This window comes from Lepidochelys kempii, chromosome 10 (assembly GCF_965140265.1).
Source record: "Lepidochelys kempii isolate rLepKem1 chromosome 10, rLepKem1.hap2, whole genome shotgun sequence".
Taxonomy (NCBI): domain Eukaryota; kingdom Metazoa; phylum Chordata; order Testudines; family Cheloniidae; genus Lepidochelys; species Lepidochelys kempii.
In genome coordinates, this window is record NC_133265.1 from 71784133 (window position 1) to 71802934 (window position 18802).

General features: G+C 46.5%; 1 protein-coding gene across 1 annotated transcript in view; it reads right to left on the bottom strand.

The window, feature by feature from the left end:
* The window catches only part of AGBL1 (AGBL carboxypeptidase 1), a 354690-nt gene that overhangs the window by 273188 nt on the left and 62700 nt on the right, over nucleotides 1–18802 (bottom strand). The window contains exons 11-15 of the mRNA XM_073304655.1: nucleotides 18290–18376; nucleotides 17720–17868; nucleotides 13636–13723; nucleotides 4333–4477; nucleotides 1122–1275 (exon numbers count right to left, since the gene is read on the bottom strand). Coding sequence (XP_073160756.1) covers nucleotides 1122–1275; nucleotides 4333–4477; nucleotides 13636–13723; nucleotides 17720–17868; nucleotides 18290–18376 — 623 coding nt within the window. The remainder of the gene's footprint in view (nucleotides 1–1121; nucleotides 1276–4332; nucleotides 4478–13635; nucleotides 13724–17719; nucleotides 17869–18289; nucleotides 18377–18802) is intronic.

Sequence of the window (18802 nt, forward strand, 5' to 3'; positions counted from 1 at the left end):
GACAATCACACATCTGTGCTAGATCACCCTTCATTCAGGCTAAATGGAAGCCACAATTAAATACTCCTTTATGTAGCAATAACTTGACACAACAGGAAGCCACCACCCAACGCATGAGGCCACATGGGAAAGCATGAGCAGAGGTAAACTGTATGGTTGGAGGGGTTTCCCTGAGACTGATTGCAAATGCAGGGACTATGAGATTGACAAGCTGTGTACATCTGTGTGTGAGAGTGGCAGAAAACAAGAGAAGAAGTCATGGGCATAGTCGAGAGAGGGAGCTGAAGGACAGAGTTGCCTGGGGACCAGGACTGGCTATAAAGGCAGGCTTGGAAACTGTGATCAAGGAAACTGACTGCTGTGTGTTTCTACTATGTTCAGGGAAACAGGACTTCATGTTCCTTCCCTGCAAATAAATCGGATTGCGCCAAATAAATACCTGACTCATACGGGGTCGTGGCTAATTGACTGAACCAAAGCAATAATAACAATCACTCTGTTATAAACTGGAACCAAAATGGAACCCATAACTTTCACCAGCCCTAGAAAGGGAAGAAAGCAGAAAGGCAAAATTCTCTTCTCCAATCCACATGGTAGTACTCGACGCTAATATTTCTGTGCTCCCTTTATGTACGGATCTAGTGTTGATGTCAGTGGGATTCCCACACATATACTACTGCAGACAGCTGATATGGTTCAAATTCAGAAACCAAAACCTCCATAGAATTGTATTGCTGGATATCTCAGTGATATAAAGATGTACATTTCCATTACACATTGCCTCCCCAAAAGATCCCAAAGCCATTTATGAAGTTCACAAATCTTACACGGGAATTCTTTCACCCACTGCAGCCACCTCTGTGGCGCAACATAGCAGCTTAAATATTTAATAGCACGAAGCATGCAAACACTACTCCATGGGTTAACAGTGAAAGTGAGGACAAATGCTGTGTCTAGCTGAATCTAAGGTGAGCATCTGTGGAGACAGAATGGAATGACGAGTTGGAATTTGGCCAAGGGAAGCGCGGTTTACATCCCTTTTTCTTATGAAAAGTGCCATATAATCTATGAGGCCCACAAGTAGCCAATACCTTAGTTGCGTATCTTAGGTAGGTACTTACGGAACTGCTCCAGGTCCTCACTACTTTTAGACTCTGGCACAGCAGTGATGGTGAGCAGTGGGCATGGGTTTCCTCCCAGAGTCTGGCACAGTGTCTGCTGTCTGTAGTAGACCTTCTTGGGGTTCCTGGTTTCTTCCAGGATGTCAAGGTGGGACTGAGAAGAAGCAAGGTACCAGCTTTACAAATGAGCTCATACTGTTTGAAAACTCATTATATTTCAGTCTCAGGCATTTAAACTGTGCCCTCACCTTACAATCTGGGTGGTCATTTCCTCTGTTATTAGCCACTCCTTTACCCTATTCTTTCGTCAGCCAGAACTACCTCCCTCAAGATGTTTGTTGTCAATGCCCTAATAGGTTCATTACAATATGGACACCTGTCCCACCAGGAACGTGGCTAAAACCCATCAACTCAGTTCACACAGGACACCCAGCAGCCACCAGATGGTAACAACTTTCTACCAACCTGGGCTAAATTTCAGCCAGTGACCTAGAGACAAAAGACTCCAAATCTTATCACCAGGCCTTAGATCAATCTGTTGATTCCACCCCAATCATCCAGTGTCTAGATGAACAAATACAGTTGGATACCTATGATGATCTACTTCATAAACCAATTTACTGTATAGAGTAAAAATGCAATTATTATACCTATTTAATTATCTTGCACAGATATAAAGGATTTGTTACAATCAATTTCTTATATGCTATGGTGACCAGTGCAACTTAGTGAAACCATTGCTACCATAGATAACACACAACAGACTGTTGCATTATAGCTTCACATGCAAACATTTAACAAAGCAATTTTTAAAAAATGAATTACTCATCAAGTACACTTGATTAGTACTGGTCAAAAAGCAATGCACTAGTGAGTGTATCCATTGAAAATAAATTCCTCTGTATATATGCTGTAAATATGTCTGCAATTATTAAAAATATATGATATTATTAGAAATGTTCTCAAATCACTAACTCCACATAAAAGTTTATCATCTTCCCAAATGACCTTGGATTACTAATCACATTTACTTTATTACTTGTCTGTAGGAAAAGACATATTTCACCCACAGACACATGCTCTAAAATAAAACCTACTGGTGCACCGACCTGAGTTAGAATTTGTTCGTCATGCAAATTACAGTAGTATAATAATCTTCCAAAGGGAAATGTGCAAGTCCCATCACTAACGTCATTTTAAATTAGCCTGGTCAAAGTTTCTCTGGAGAATATATTGCAGGCAGTAATCCTACTTTGGCCACCATCTGGACTTAATTATCAGCTCTTTTCCACCTCTAACACTCACTGTCCAAACCCTGATGTCCTTTACTCAGTTTTAATTCATTCAATCCTTGCTGAGGCAAAATTCTCATCGATTTCAAGGAGCATTTTACCTGAGTAAGCATGAGGAAGGAATGAGTAAGTACTTCAGGATTTAGCCCTGTGAATCTAAGAATAACAACATCCTTTCATTTGGATTCTATTCATCCAGGTGAGATACTCAGGGATTCCCACAGGGTACAAACTCTCAAAGCCTTGCATGCCCGCATACCAACAGAAGGAATCAATACATACTGAAATCATGACTAGGTACAGTACTTCAGTAATAAAGAGTTCAGTAGGCCTCACATCCCTCGGTCTCCCAGTCCCTTACTCTCCTGCTGGCTGCAGCACACACCTGCCTTTGCATTAACTGCTTAAGTATATGCCACGTACAACTTCTGGAGCTCTCTCTGCGTTCCACGTTAGCTCATGGAAGTAACTGGGTCCCATGGGCCTGGTGCAGATTGGCTTGCACGCATGTTTTGGACAGCCAGGGCTTGACCTGAGGGATCTCAGGTACTGAATCCAGCTTTTCTGAACATCTGTAGTGGGATGAGAAGCAGTCAACTAATGTGTTGTGGTTTGGAATGGGAATGAACCTAACATGGACTAACATTACCTAACATTACCACGCTGGGCTAGTCACACACAGTGACATGGCTTGTGTTACATAAGACAGGAGGTTTTGTTCTCCTTGATGTTCTCCTCCATTCTTGTGCAAGGGCAAAATGGTACATTTAATAAGGTTTGAGCTTTAGAAATAGTCAGCAAGGGGCCCAAAATAGCTTTGTCCATCCATCAATTGCCCATAGCAACAGGGATTGGGTAGAAGGCATTAATGGCAAGACAATTAAAGGGGGCTGACGAAAGGGGGGCAGAGGTAGCCTGAACACCCGGTATTTTCACTTTTGGAAAGGTTTCTCTCTCGTGCTTAATGAGGAAGTGATGTGCTGCCTGGGATCCTCCATTTTCCCCCTTTATTTTTCCCTTCTTTAGAAGCCTCACCCAGGGCTCCCCCACCAGTACGGTTCAAAAGGTGAGCTGGATACAGCTTTCCCCAGACCTCCCAACACCATTCACAAGCTGGCCAATGAAGGGCTCTAGGGAGCCACATGAGTGAATCTCTCCTGCCCCAGAGGAACATTAACATCCATTTCAACATAGCTTTGGGACAGTAAAGCCTTATGCTTTGGGTTGGTTTGTTTTTCCAGCTGGGAGCGTCTAACTGGAGCAGAGTGACAGCTGACAGAGTAAATCTGAAACAGGCCCTCCACCTCAGCATTGCATGGTGCAGCTCTGAAAATAGCAAGTCGTTACATGATGGCCGAAAAGGATTAGCCACATAGGAGAAGCAGTCAGTCTTTTCCTCCTAGCTTGCCATTAGCCCAGAGCAGCCCGCACTCTAAGGATGGGATGCTGGACATGTCTGGGTTGGCTGGTAAATACTAAAAAAAATATTGGCCTTTAATCGCAGCCTGCTCCATGCAGTTCATGCTCATGGCTATCCTTCAACTCCTTCCTGACCTCCAGAGAGGTCAGGGACCATTGTAGACAAGGCAATGAAAGCATTATGAAAAATAGCTAAAAGAAAAGGAGGACTTGTGGCACCTTAGAGACTAACCAATTTATTTGAGCACAAGCTACAGGCTGTAGCTCACGAAAGCTTATGCTCAAATAAATGTGTTAGTCTCTAAGGTGCCACAAGTCCTCCTTTTCTTTTTGCGGATACAGACTAACACGGCTGCTACTCTGAAACCTGAAAAATAGCTAGCATCCTGTGAGCAGTGCTACAAATGGCAGCATATGTGACATATCAAATACTACTCATAATCAAGACAGCTCCCCGCCCTTCTTCCCATCAGTCTCCTCCTGGGACAGGCCAACATTACCATCAGTGCAGAGTAAGTGTAGGGGTAATGGTAGGCCAGGTAGCAGACATCCTCCCCATGCGGGAACGTGACGGTGAAGGTGAGCGTGTAGTAGGATTTCCCTCGTGCGCCTCCCGCTGTGGCTGCCCTACGGCGGTAATGGTTTCTAGAGGAAGAGAAAGAGGGGGAATAGATTGCAATCAGCTTTTGGGTCCTCATCTTGTGTGCTTGTGCAAGAACTGAACCATCGGAGAACTCTCCGTCCCGAATGAGCTGGGGCAGAGCTCCAACCTCAACCGTGCATGGTGCAAACTCTAAGAGGGCCAAATTCAGATGCAACTGACCCAGCTCTGTGACAGACCAAATGCAGCTTGCAACACAGTGCCACTGAACAGTCTCCACCATACAGCTAAGGCCCATGTTACAGCAGGTAGGCTGAGAGGGTTAGTGCCAGAATGCACAGCTGGATTCAAGCAAGTTACTTGGAATTCAATGGTCAAAGCAGAACGGGGGGGAGCAGTGAGTCAGAGGCAGAGTGGCTGGTGGTAGCACTGGGCATAGTTTGCCCCTGCCAGTCCTGGGCCTCCGGGGCTGGGCTACCTTGTGGGAAGATAACAGTTCATCTAGTGTGGGGAGGTGGAGCCAGCAGGGGATGGGTGGATGGGAAGAGGCTGTCTAAGAATACTTGAAGATTTTGGAGGAATAGAAATTTTTGGGGTTAGGGTCCAGTCCGTGCACTGTAAGAAAGGCGGAACTGGAACAGCATATAAAAGGATAGGGGGAAAGTGAGGTGAAGGGACATGGGCAAAATATTCCATACACCATCAAAGGCACAACTTCGGATTGAGCAGAGAAGGGAGCTGGGATTGAGAGGAGTCAACACCTGGAAGCGGAGATGACCTCATACAGACTTGCATCTCATGGGCCAGCCAAATCACCCCCACCAGATCCCTCCCTTTCAGTAACAAGAGCACCCAAGTCTTCAAGATTCCACAAATCTCCCTTCACATATTCGGCACAACCTCCCATGCAGGGGATTAACTCTAATAATTAAAGTTGTGGCTTCTGGATGAGAAGGAACATTTTCCTGCAGCACAGATGAAGAGCCAATTCATGCACTTTAGAGAGAAATATCATGGCAAATTGCACCCAGAAGTATATTTCAAACAATATTTTTCCCACATTGCACCAATTATGCTGTTGCCAAACCTTCTGATTTTGAAGGACTGTGAGGCTTTTTGACAAATGTTATCATAATGTTGCATTAAAATGCAAAATACTGGAGGAGACCAAAAGATGCAATTTCAGCTCCTGAAATTTACAATGCCAGTTTATTTTTCTGTTGTTTTTTATTCAAAGGGGTGAAGAGAGGAGATAATTATTTTTCTCAAATCCTCCAGAATAATCAGCTCTTCGTCACAAGAAACATACAGCACAAGAGCACATTTCTTTTCAAAGCATATGAATTTAGTGGTTATGAACACGTGAGGTGAATGGCACTGGCTGGAGCAAGGAATCACACAGGCAGCATTCCTGCCTCCATGGCACAGTGAAAAGGCAATGATTTAATGCTCAGCTGACACCCAGATGTTTCTCTCTGCTATTTGCAAACAAAAAACAGGTAATACATCATTTTAAATATTAGAGTGAAATCCTGACTCAGTTCCAAGTCAGTGGATTTGATTTCAGTGGGGCCAGGATTTCATCCCCATTTTCTTAAAGATCAAGACAACAACATATCACCTTCTCTTCTGGTGAATCTGGATAATGGGGTCGGGCGGGGGGGGGCGGTCAGGAGCCGTCTCTTGTGTGATTTATGTGGCTGGGACGTATCCTCCAGATCTCTATTCTATTCATTTTTACTTTCAGGGTCACAATAACCTCAGACTCAAGATGCTGTCACAAGCCCTGAAATTTTCTGAGACAGTCCTCAGACATCCCCCACAGGTCACTGGTGAGAGGTGAGATGGGTGTGACAGGTGGTTACTATCCAGTATTCTGTCTTACAGTTCTGCCAATGAATTTCCAGTCTGAACCTAATGCTCCAGTCCTGAGTTTCCCCTCTACCAGCTCCCAATGCAGCTCAGTCCTGACCAAAACTTCCTTTTGTATCATATTAGTCCATCACCACCGCACAGCTCTGACACTAGTGCAATCCTGGCATTCAGCTATTCCAGTTCTGACCTATTTCAAATCACTTCTCAAAACTCATCTCTACTGCAATGCCCACAGCAAACAACTTAGTTATAATGGCAAGTCTACAGGGCTAGTGACCCCCGGGGGTTTTATTCATCATTACTGATTCATAAAAAAAGTAACCTACACATGTAGCTAGCTGATACATCCCTGTGTTCCTATTACTGATAGTCATGACCTCCTGCACATCCACCTGTTATGTCCTGGCCTTATTTAGCTTGTAAATACTTCGGGGTTAGAACTGTCTTTCTCCGTATAATTGTCTAGCACCCAGCACAATCCTGAACACTGCTAGGATACAAACAATAAATAATAATCTTCCTAAATTATGCCCAAATGTGAAGTGATATTAGGATGGGTCACGTGACAAGTCCACTAAATATATTTTCACATTTGATCTGTCTGATCCCCAGACGTGGAAAAGATCACACATTCACGCACAGCAACCTCTGCTCTGGTCCCTGCTACCTCATTTATCCTCTCTTCCCAAAATGTGCCCAAAGCTCTGCACTCTTTCCAGAAGCTAACCAACCGGTTCTTAGAAAGGATATGCAAGACCCAGTGATGGCTTTATCAGCATGAAAGCTACATCTGCTGTGCCTTTGAGTCACTTTATAATAGTCAAATCATAACACTTGCTGCTGTCCTTCAAATATACTGTGTACCAGGCAGTTTACCTCTAACAGCAGCTACTGCAAGTTAATTAACAATTATAATAATACTTATCACTTACTGTGTAAAGCACTTGTCATGTTCAAAGCCCTTTGCCAACATTAGTTAATAAAACCTCACAAACTCCTTATCGGCTAATATTCCTTGGGAACCTACAAGGTCAATAAATCAGTATAATTATCCCCATTTTACAAGAAGGAACTGAGACAGCGAAGTGAAGAGACTTGCCCAAAGCCCCAGAGTGAGTCAGTAGCAGAGTTGAAATAAGAACTCAGGAGTTCAAAGGCTCCAAGCCAGGCAGCAGCGTGACTCACTCAAAGCCTTTTGACTCCCTCAACCACTTGCAGCATCTGACCAACAGCATTGCTGGCACTGGGAAAAGTGATAAATGGAATATGGAATATCAGCTTAGACTCAAGTAGCAGAGGAAAATGCATATATACCGTAACTTTAGGCCCACTGGAAATGGGGCCTAATATAAAGATGAAATATTTACCCTTTCTCTACTCTGTCCCTCCCCAAAGGACCCCCTTTGTCCTGCTACCTTTTAACCCTATTGAAATCTGACCTTGTTTTTCTCCCCCATGGACCGATTCTTAGGCTTCCAGTGTGGTAGGTGTATGAGACACACACTCTTTCAGCAAACGCAGGAAACAGAGGTTGCCTGAGTCTATATGGGGAGGGTATGGTGGAAAAAACAGTAACAAAAACCAAATATCAGGAGATGGTTGGTATTATTGGGTCTGGTAAATGGCGGCTGGACTGAACCCAATGCAGTGGAGTTCCCTTTCCAAGGACCAGACCCTCTGTGGGTGTTCTCATTTTTGAGTCTCTTCTCAGAATCTGTTGAAAGAAGCAGTGCCCCCCAGTGACTGAAATAGACCATTCTTGTGGTCAAACTGCTAGTAGGACCCATGCCCACTTACCACCGCATCAATGTCTTAACTCTGGCTAGCCAAGACCACCCTTAGGGCTGAAAGGGAAGATGCCATTCCATGGAATATTTAAGCATTGACTTCTCTCCTGGAAACTAACAAGACCCAGTAGCACTGACTGTGATGGCAACTTTTATAGTGTGAACACAAGGCCCCTGGAAAGACAGGTAAAACCCTCTCTCTGATATCACAAAGGCCCCCAAAACACCTATCAGATGGGAATGAATAAGTCATTAGTGACCCGGGCAGGATTCCAACTGGTGGGCTAGATACAAACCGCTTCATAGCCCATTACCAATCCTCTGAGGCATCCAACGCCCAGAAAAGTTGCGATTTAGACAAAGAGCTGAAAACAAACTCTGGAACTGAATGCCCAAGTGCATTCTCACCAATTCAGTATGCTGACATTTTCCTTAAATAATTTGCTGGAAAGGAATATTACTTTGTGTTTTAACATAAACAGCTGCCAAGAAGACAAGTGAATTAGACAATCTTATAATAACTGTGACTATTTATCATGGGCGTACCCTGGCACTTCACACAGGGAAGCAATAAAACAGAGCAGCCATGTCACGGAGATTCCTTTTGACAGCTGAGCTGCTAATATTCTCCATAACATAAAATCTCTCTCAAGAGATGTATGGGAAAGGTATATAATGGCAGAGCAGTGCTATGACATTCATCTTCATGACTGAGCTCTCCCATCTCCCCTCACCAGTGAAGATGAATGTCAGGAGAGATCGGCCAGCATGTATTACACAGACAACCCATGTATGCGCCTCTCCTCCCGCTGTCCTTCAGCTCAGAGGCTGCTTTAGATCTGAGCTGTGGAAAATGAGAAATGATGGGAATTTGTGGGTGAGTGGACATGTTAACATCTCTGTGTTTCCCCTTACTTATGCATTCAAGGTCTGGGGTCACAGCTAACCTTCCTCCAGGCAAGGAGAGTTGGATGAGGCTTCCTCCAGAACCCATTATCAGCCTCAGCAGAGCGTTGCGGGAGGATACAGGGCTCTTCCACCAAAACACACTGAGCATGCTGTCTTCATAGTGCTCCCATCTTCAACCGGCCTGGGGAGCCACAGACTCTGATTGCTCCTAGATGTAACTATTTGCTGCCTACAGACTGGTACACTATACACTCCAATGACTGGGGAGTTGCTCTGTCATTGGTGAGAGAACAAGAGGTGTGTGTTAACCTAGAAAGAACCACAGATTGATAGGTGGCAATATAAAAATATATTGACATATAACTGGATGTACAATTGAAAGACACCGCATACTCCACAACAAAACAATCCTATGCTAATGTCTCAACCGTATCCTGGTCCAGTATATGATTAAGAATTTAATTGCGCATTCATGGCTTAAATTTACCAGTCAGCTACTATTGAATCACCACACCGTAACTGCCTTGCTCATGACGTTAGGAGCCATTATATCGGAATCAGCATATAACCATTAAAAGAAAAGGAGGACTTGTGGCACCTTAGAGACTAACCAATTTATTTGAGCATAAGCTTTCGTGAGCTACAGCTCACTTTATCGGATGCATGATGATCCGATGAAGTGAGCTGTAGCTCACAAAAGCTTATGCTCAAATAAATTGGTTAGTCTCTAAGGTGCCACAAGTCCTCCTTTTCTTTTTGCAAATACAGACTAACACGGCTGTCACTCTGAAACCTGTCATATAACCATCATATAACCTGTCATATAACCATTATTATCTGCATCTGCTGGTGCCTATTCTGCCTGCACCCATGAGCCCACGCACAGAAGCCAAAGGCTACAGGCCTCGTGCAGCATCTAGTACAATGGGGCCCCACTCTTGGTTGGCCGTTAGTCACTATCATAGAAAACACGATTACCAATAAAAATGAAGGTACGTAGGGGCCAGCTGTCCAACTAGCACATAAGCTTCTGAGCTGAGCTGAAGGGATAGTCTCAGGAAGAGTAGAGGTTAGCGGGACCAGGGCCGGCTCTAGGTTTTTTGCTGCCCCAAGCTCAGGTGGGGCTGGGGCTCGCAGACGGCACTGGAAGCAGAGGGAGTGATGTCCCCTTCTCCCAGCGCCTGCAGGGGCTTTACCCCCTCCCCTGCCCGGCCGCGCAGAGAAACCCTGATATAAGGGGTGGCACAAGGCAGCGCAGCAGCCAGAGCGCAGATGAGGCATTGCAGCCCCAGCTCCCCGTCAGGACTCGCCCTCTCCTCCCCAGGTTGTGGCTGGGCCTTGGCAGCTCAGCATCCCGGGGCTGGGGCTTCCCCTTCCCGCTGTGGCCAGGGGTGCGGCGCCCTCGCCCAGTCTAAGTGGCACAGCTCCGAGAGCGCAACTACCCTGGAAAAAAAGGATGACCGGAATGCCGCCCCTGGAAATGTGTCATCCCAAGCACATGCTTGCTTTGCTGGTGCCTAGAGTCAGTCCTGAGCTGGACAAAGATGAGTGCGGGGGCATTATTTGGGCAAGGTAAATGGTTATTTGAGCTGTTACTGACAAGGCACTCATTAGAGGCAAGAGAACCAGGATCCTTGACCCTCAAGCAAGCTTTATTCAGGGAGTTTGCGCTTGTTTTCACAGGGAACTGGAAGGTTTTTTTATTCCTGTCCTGACATAAGTTTCTCTTTGTTTCTCCTGCAAGGCGGTAACATCGCACTAAATGCACCCAGCAATGTTTGGATTGACTGTGATGTCGTGCATGCAAGTGAGAACAATGTTGTTTAACCTTCTAGGCCAAATGTACAAACACTAGCAAAAAGCAAAACAAAACCCAGTTTATTTTGCAAGGAGAAATGCATTCAGTCTACTTAGGGTTCCACAAGCCCCTAAACCGCATGACCATGTGGGGATGAGACTGCCCTTTACTGTGACACATGTGGTCCATTAAAGGGAGTGAAATGGAATACAGGCTAATCTGAACAAGTGGAACTTAATTAAATCCCGTGCACTGCTCTGACCATGTGCCTGAATTCCTTCCAGCCTAACTCCATGCATTCCTGGTTTCCAATCAATAAAAGTCCCTCCAGGGAACATGGGCCCTCTTCCTCCAGTTCCACTGATCATGATACATCTTCCCTATTTTACAAACATTTTAATATAAACATTAAAACCAATAATTGATGCCCCAACCCCCACCCCATGTCCCTTTGTCCAGAGGTTGCTATAGGTTGCCAGTTTCAGTTGGACGTACTCCTGGGGGTTTCATCACATGACATGATCTTTAATTCAAGTTTAATCTTTAATTCCTGGAGACCCCGGGACAATCCTGGAGGGTTGGCAACCCTAGGTTGCTAGCCCATAGCAGAGTTGGAATCTTATCTTTACCACAGACTCAGCCGGTTACATAGTCTTTAAGATCATTTAGTCTCCTCAACGGATGACCACAAAGGGAGTAACCTATCTCTGTCTCCCTCTCTAGAGAACCATCTCTCTGTGGAGTCTCCTTCCTTCCTGTGGGGTTGGCCTCTGGATGGTTCTCTGTCTCTCCATTCTGTGACTCTCTCTCTCTCTGTAGGTTCTATCTAGATTTTGTGTCTGCTCGCTCATTAAGTGTCTCCTGAGCCTTCAGATAACTTCTTTCTTGCAGTCACCTCATATGTGCTGGATGCCAGTGCAGCCCTCATTACACCTTTAGTCTACTCCATCTGGAGACTCTCTAAAGCAGAGGTGGGCAAACTGTGGCCCGCGGGACCATCCTGCCTGTCCCTGAGCTCCTGGCCCAGGAGGCTGGCCCCCGGCCCCTCCTCCGCTGTCCCTCTCCCCCACAGCCTCAGCTCACTGTGCCACCAGCGTAATGCTCTGGGCAGCGGGGCTGCGAGCTTCTGGGGCAGCGCAGGGTGCAGAGCCCGGCCTGACCAGCTGCTCTGTGCTGTGCAGTAAGGCTGCCTTTCCTAGTGCAGCCACGCTGCCAGCCACTGGTGCTCCAGGCAGCGCGGTAAGGGGGCAGGGAGCAGGGGGGGTTGGAGAGAGGGCAGGTGAGTTTGCGGTGGTGGTCAGGGGCCAGGGGTATGGCTAGGGGGTGGGGCGGTCAGAGGGCAGGGAACAGGGGGGTTGAATAGGGGCAGGGATCCCAGGGGGCAGTCAGGAAGGATGGGAGGGGATTGGATGGGGCAGCGGGGGGGCAGTCAGGGGCAGGGCTTCCGGGGACGGTCAGGGGACAGGGAGAAGGGGTGGTTGCACGGGGCAGGAGTTCGGGGGGGGGGCAGTCATGAAGGAGAGGGGGGGTTGGATGGGGCAGCGGGGGGCACTTGGGAGCGGGGGGCCTGGGGGCAGTCAGGGGACAGAGAGCGGGGGGGTGGATGGGGCAGGGGTCCCTGGGGGCCATCAGAGAACAGGGTGAGTTGGATGGGGCAGGAGTCCGGGCGTGCCATCAGGGGGCGAGAAGCAGGGGGGTCAGATAGGGCATGGGGGCCGGGCCATGCCTGGCTGTTTGGGGAGGCACAGCCTCCCCTAACCGACCCTTCATACAATATCAGAAACCCGATGAGGCCCTCAGGCCAAAAGGTTTGCCCACCCCTGCTCTAAAGGCTGGATCTTCACAGGAGTACCTGTCTTCAAGGCCGGTAGGTCCTTGGCTTACCTGTTGTAATCTAGTGCCTACTTTCTCTGATCCTTGGCCCTGTTTTTTCTACCAGTGAAGCAGAGTGTAAAGGCAATGCCACAGACGCAGTGAGCATGGCTCAAGGTGCAGACGTGTCTGCCACCTTCAGGTAGAACTCCAAATTCGTAGGTTAAGTGAGCAAAGCCGCTCCCTGCTCAGGCCTTCACTGTGTGCCTTTGGGATCATTTTCATGTGTCATCCTATTCTGGGAAAACTAATTTCCCTCTCATGCCAACACAGCACCGGGTGGTCGCTAGAATCAGGATTGGCAGGCACAACTCGTGCAGATTTAGAAAGGGTCTGTACTTGCCCAAGACAGGACTGAGTTTCATCCCTACAGTACATTAATTTCTGGAGAAAATGTGGCAGTGATGGGAGAAGCAGAGCAGGGCACTCTGCCCTCTGTGCCGACCACCACTCCAAAACACCCAGATGAATTTATCTGAAATCACAGCTCACCCTTTGGCAAGGAGAATGGGTGACTAAAACTCTGTTAACCCTTTGTGGGCTGCATTCAATTTGGCGCACCAATGATACGAGTTGGGGATGGAAAAGAAAAACAGGTAGGCTGCCCAATCCATCTCTCTGCCAATCACTGGAGCACGACCTTTAAACTATGTGGGTACCACTCCTTTGTGCTTCTGTGTACACACGAAGAGGGCTTCATGTTATCACCCCTCCTCCCTTCTCCATTCCCACTATACTCCAGAAGAGAGAATTCTGCATGTACCCTCTCTCTCCCCTGCATGCCAAATAACAGGGTCTCGCTCACATTCAATCCCTGCTGTCAGAAGTGCAGAATGTAGCAGGCTGGCATAAATTTATTGTGTGAGAGAAACAGGGCACTGGCAGTTGAAGGTTAATGACATGAATACGGTTAGCAGGAGGTGAAGGGAAGCCAAAAGGAATGCACCAATGAAACACTTACTTGTAGTAACAGATATCAGAGCCCACCCGAATCCAGTGAGGCTTGCCTTGGAGAGCTTCCTTCACCGAATACATGACCGGCTGCATGCCTACATAAAACAAAAGCAGTTTCAGGTGACATGACTTCCTTTGCATGAGTGTGCATGCTCTTTGCAGCTCTTTTACCAAAAGCAAATACACTTTTCCCCCATCCCATACTTGATTTCAGAGCAGCCAACTCTCTATAGAAAACTATGGAGAGAGGAAGCCAGCTACCAGGAAATGAGTAGAAAATGCATCAGCTCCACTGGCTTTTCCAAGGCGTGAGATTCCAAGCAACTCTGCTTATGCAGGGACTGAGGAAGGGAAAGAGGACGAAAAGAAGAACATAAGAATCAGTACACTGGACAGACCAATGGCCTGGTTAGACAAGTATCCTGTCCTCTGTCCCACTGAAATACATCAATAGTCGATCTAATCATCTGGAAACCCACCTCCTGCCATAATGGAAGCAACCAATGGGCCGTGCATCTAGTCCAGGGATTGGCAACCTTTGGCACACGGCCCATCAGGGAAAGCTGCTGGTGGGCCGTGACGGTTTGTTTACCTACTGCATCCACAGGTTCGGCAGATTGCAGCTCCCACTGGCTACAGTTCACTATTCTAGGCCGATGGGGGCTGCAGGAAGCGGCAGCTAGCACATCCCTCAGCCCGCGCCGCTTCCTGCAACCCCCCATTGGCCTGGAACGGTGAACCGCAGGCAATGGGAGCTGTGATCGGCCAAACTTGTGGATGCTGTAGGTAAACAAACAGTCCCGGCCTGCCAGTGGCTTTTCCTGCTTGGCCATGTGCAAAAGGTTGCCAATCCCTGATCTAGTCCAATACTTTTTGCTAACCTCAACTAATATTGGATGCTTCATACAAAGGTATTAAACCTCCCGTAAGAACATACAGAGCTGGGTGCCCTAAAAATGCTTGTAACAATAATATCCCTCATTGGGCTGTATGATACCATGGGGGGCAACTTCTTCCTGACCTGCACCACATTATCACCTTATGCCCTGAAAAGAAACTATGCAAACATTATCCATAGTTGCATGAGTCCAGCTCCTTTGCGGAAAGATTCTTGTATATAATTCCTTTGCTCTACGTGGGTCCTCCCTTCCACACTTAGGGCAAGCTTCTTGTCCTCATCTTTGACAATCTCCATAGTGCCTTCCCCATCCATTTCTTTCCCTTCCTCTCTTCCTGCTGCCTTTGTCTCCTTCATCCAGTCCAATTTACTGCCTTTCTCTAGGCTGCTTATTACATCCAGCCCACGATGCCTATGTGTGTTAATATCTAAGATTATATGATACTCCTTGGTGTCATTAATGCTGGGGGTTTATTTGCGTCACACAAAAAAAGGGTTATATCATCACAGCATTTTGCCTCCTCACTTTGGATTTCTTTGGTGTAACTCATCAGCACTTAAACAGCCGTGGAGTACATCTCTGAGCATACACAGGATTGTCCCATACCTCAACAGGAAGGTAACATGGAAAGAAACTTCAAATACAAACTCAATCATATCTCGGATTAACCTTTCAATTTTTGCTTCATGTGTCCACATGGGAGCGGGAACTATTTTTATAGTGGGGGTGCTGAGAGCCATTGAACCAAATGGTAAACCCTGGATATAATGGAAACCACCTCAAGCCAGGGGGTGCAGCAGCACCCCCAGCACCCCTAGTTCCAACACCTATGTGTATCCATACAGTACTTCTGCATGGACCAGGTAATGGAGGGGATGCCATGATGCATCATGGGAGATATATACCTATCCAGGAGACTGGCCTTTCAGAGACAATGAGGACATGAGGTACCAGAACTACAATTCCCATGAAGCAACACAGCATCACAGCAGGACACAGTCTAATGTCAAACTTCCTCAAATCCAAACTTTTCAATTCATTTAGACAAACCAAAACATTTTGTTTCCGTTTTCTCAATGGAAAAGTCTAGTTTTCAGCCACGCTGTTCAGTTTTTTGACAAAAATTCAACATTTTCTGTGGGGAAAGAAATCCATTTTCTGATCAGCTCTGCTGCTGACTACAACTGCTCCTTGAGACGTTCTTTCACTGATATGAAAATTACACAGCACCATCTACCTGACAGGGAGACCAGAAGGACAGCCACAGTACACAGCCAACCCATGGTATAGCACATTGTCACCCATGCCACTTTTGCACAGGCGCAGGACTTGAAACTTCCAGCTCAGTGGGGTGAATAGTAGCACTGGTCAGTGCCTGGAGCAGCAAGTAGCATATTTTCTCCTATGCAGGAGTCAATGTCATGCATGCTGCTGACAATGCTATGGGCCTCACTCCATCCAGATAGCTAAGAGCTTCAATGCATCAGAAGTAATGGACAAGAATTTCCCCAACAGTCAATCACACACACAGTGACCACAGACCACACAATAGCTGGCCCTGGGGCTAGCCTCCTAACACAGGATATTATTTTCACATTTTTCTTCCAAATATAATTTTAATTGCACATTTTTAAATTTGATTCCTGTCCACTGAAAGCTCACAAAAGTGAGGGGCTAATAAGTGCTGGCTATGATCAGAGAAGCAGATGCCGGAGAACTTTCCATCAGTAAGGACCTGAGTCTACCCTACTGAAGCTACCCCATAGGCTATACCATTGAGAGATACTCTATAGGTTTCAAGAGGTACCATATCAGCCTCTGACATCCCCTTTGCCACTCCTCCTCAGTGCACTTCACTCTCAGGCCATTGAGAGAATTGCCCAGTCATGCCGAACAGTTTGGTGATTCAGGAAAGTGGAATAGCACGACAATACAAATTCATTTTCATTTGTGATCTATTTCAGAACAGCTGCACCACTGTAGCACATTAATGAAGATGCTCTACACCAACAGGAAAGCTCTCCTGTCAGCGGGAGAAGCTCTGGTCATTATAGGTCGGTATAACTATGTCCCTCAGGGGTGTGCATTTTTCACACCTCTGAGCTACGTAGTTATAGCAAAGTAACTCTGTAGCATAGACTTGCCCTAAGTCCCTTTGCTATTTGTTATGGGTACACTGCTCCTGAGGTAGTTCCCTTGTTGATTTGTGCAGATGCATCCACAAGGCTACAGAGGGAAGTAGTGTTTGACACTGGGCACTTATTAAACATTCTGGGCCAGATCCTCAGCTGGTGTAAATTAACATACCTTCATGGAAAGCAATAGTTGGTGCTAATGCCAAACTATGCCAGCTGAGGATTTGACACACAGTCTGTATGTAAAAGAAACAATTTCTCTTCTAAAACGGGCATTGAAAGCTCTGATTTGCCTGCCTGTTTTATGGCATCACATCCTTCCTCCTGAACAACAGACTGCAACTGGAGCTTAAAAATAGAGACAGAATCTCTTATTATTAAATGTTGGCAGAAACCTCAGAAAGTCTGGACGTGGATTTTAATTTCTCAATAAGCCTCCTAAACTGTGGATGCTTATTTGAAGATTAGCCAAATTTATTCAAACCTTATGAGATTTCTCCACTTCTGCACCACTCATTCAGCCCAAATAGATCCTCCTCCTTTCCCCCACAGTCCCACTTTTAAATATCCCAGTCTCCAAACTCCTGCTCTTCAATTCCAAATCCCTCTTCCCATCCCTAAGTGCCCTTAAGGAGACAGAGAGAACTCCTTTGGAGGCTTTGTAGTTGCCCCTTCTTGCTGATTTCAAAGCAGCTGCTGTGCACCAAAGAGCTACCCCATTCAGCTCTAATTCAGAAGGTGGACCTAGCAGTAGAGGATGAGATGATAGGAGACCTTAGCTGCTAGGAAATTGGTAGCAGGAGTTGAGGGTGGGAATGGAACCCATATTAATTATGCAGCTGGGAAGGAGAGAAAGGAAGAGGAGTAAGACAGTATTAGACCCTGAAAGCCCCCAGCTTCACACCCCTTCTCCATGGTTCAGAAGGCACCCCGTGACTAAGTAAGTAACCCATGACTTATGGGACTCTAACAGACTCAAGTAGGTTTAAGCCTCCATGGAATCAATAGCATAGCCCTGTGCATGGGAGGGAACTCCAGCCCACCCAAAGGCTCATACCGTAATTAAACTGGCTGTTGACCTTCTCGCAGTTGATGATGTTAAAGCGGTAGGGAACGGCTGGCTTCATGGCACTGACCTCGAAGTAAAACCACTGGTGGTGCTGGACACTGTTCACATCGCTGTTCAGAATCAAATCATACTCAAATCTGGAGAGCAAGGTGTGAGATGGTGTCACCGAGGGCCAGGCAAAATGACAGGATGGGATGTAATGAACCCACGGCTGCAGTTGCTTCATACAAACACTACAGCTGTTAGCCACTTGCAACAATGGGAGCGGGTGCCACTGAGATCACCAGTGGCAGGGGGAGCCAGAGGATGCCATCAAAGCCAATACTAGCCAAGCGTGCAATCGCACTCGTGTCCTACCCTAGCACAGCGTCATGTCTTTCCCTCCGCGCCTTGGTTTCTCACTTCCTTTAACTTCACACTGCCTAATACCTCTGACTCATAAGCTCTGCTCCCCTTGCTGACTGTTCTAAAGTCCACAGTGCTTCATCTTTTCACACAGCAGACATTACAAGTGTGACAAGATAGGACACAGCCACTGCTGGGATCTAAGCTACTTACTTGCGCACTTGGGTGGCTTTGCGAAGGTTTCCTGATTCAAATTTAGAGTAGAATCTCAGGCAGTCTGGAGCATCTGTGCTTGAGGGGCTGCAGCAAAACACAGAAATATATCTTCTACCAAAAATTACCTTAAGGAGCAGTAACCGCGCCGATATAATTTACATAGAGATTTAGACTTACAAACAGAAGACATTTGAGAGCAGCTGTGGCCCAGTCATCCAGCTCAAAGCACCCGCCTGTATGGGGTAATTCTAAATCCCACTTTCTCCCACATCTTGATTTTCCTATCTCCAGCAACAGATCCATACACTCCTCAATCTCAATTACGTTCTTTGCTCCAATCACCTTCCCCATTAACTTATTCCACAGGTTTATTATCCTTTGCGTGAAGCGGCTCTGCCCAAGTTCTCCATTTACTCCTCCCATTTTTACCTTATGCCCCCCTAAATTTTGGAGCCTTTAAAATTATCTTGAGCAATCTTAAAATTCTCTCTCCTTCTTCTTCAAACCTCC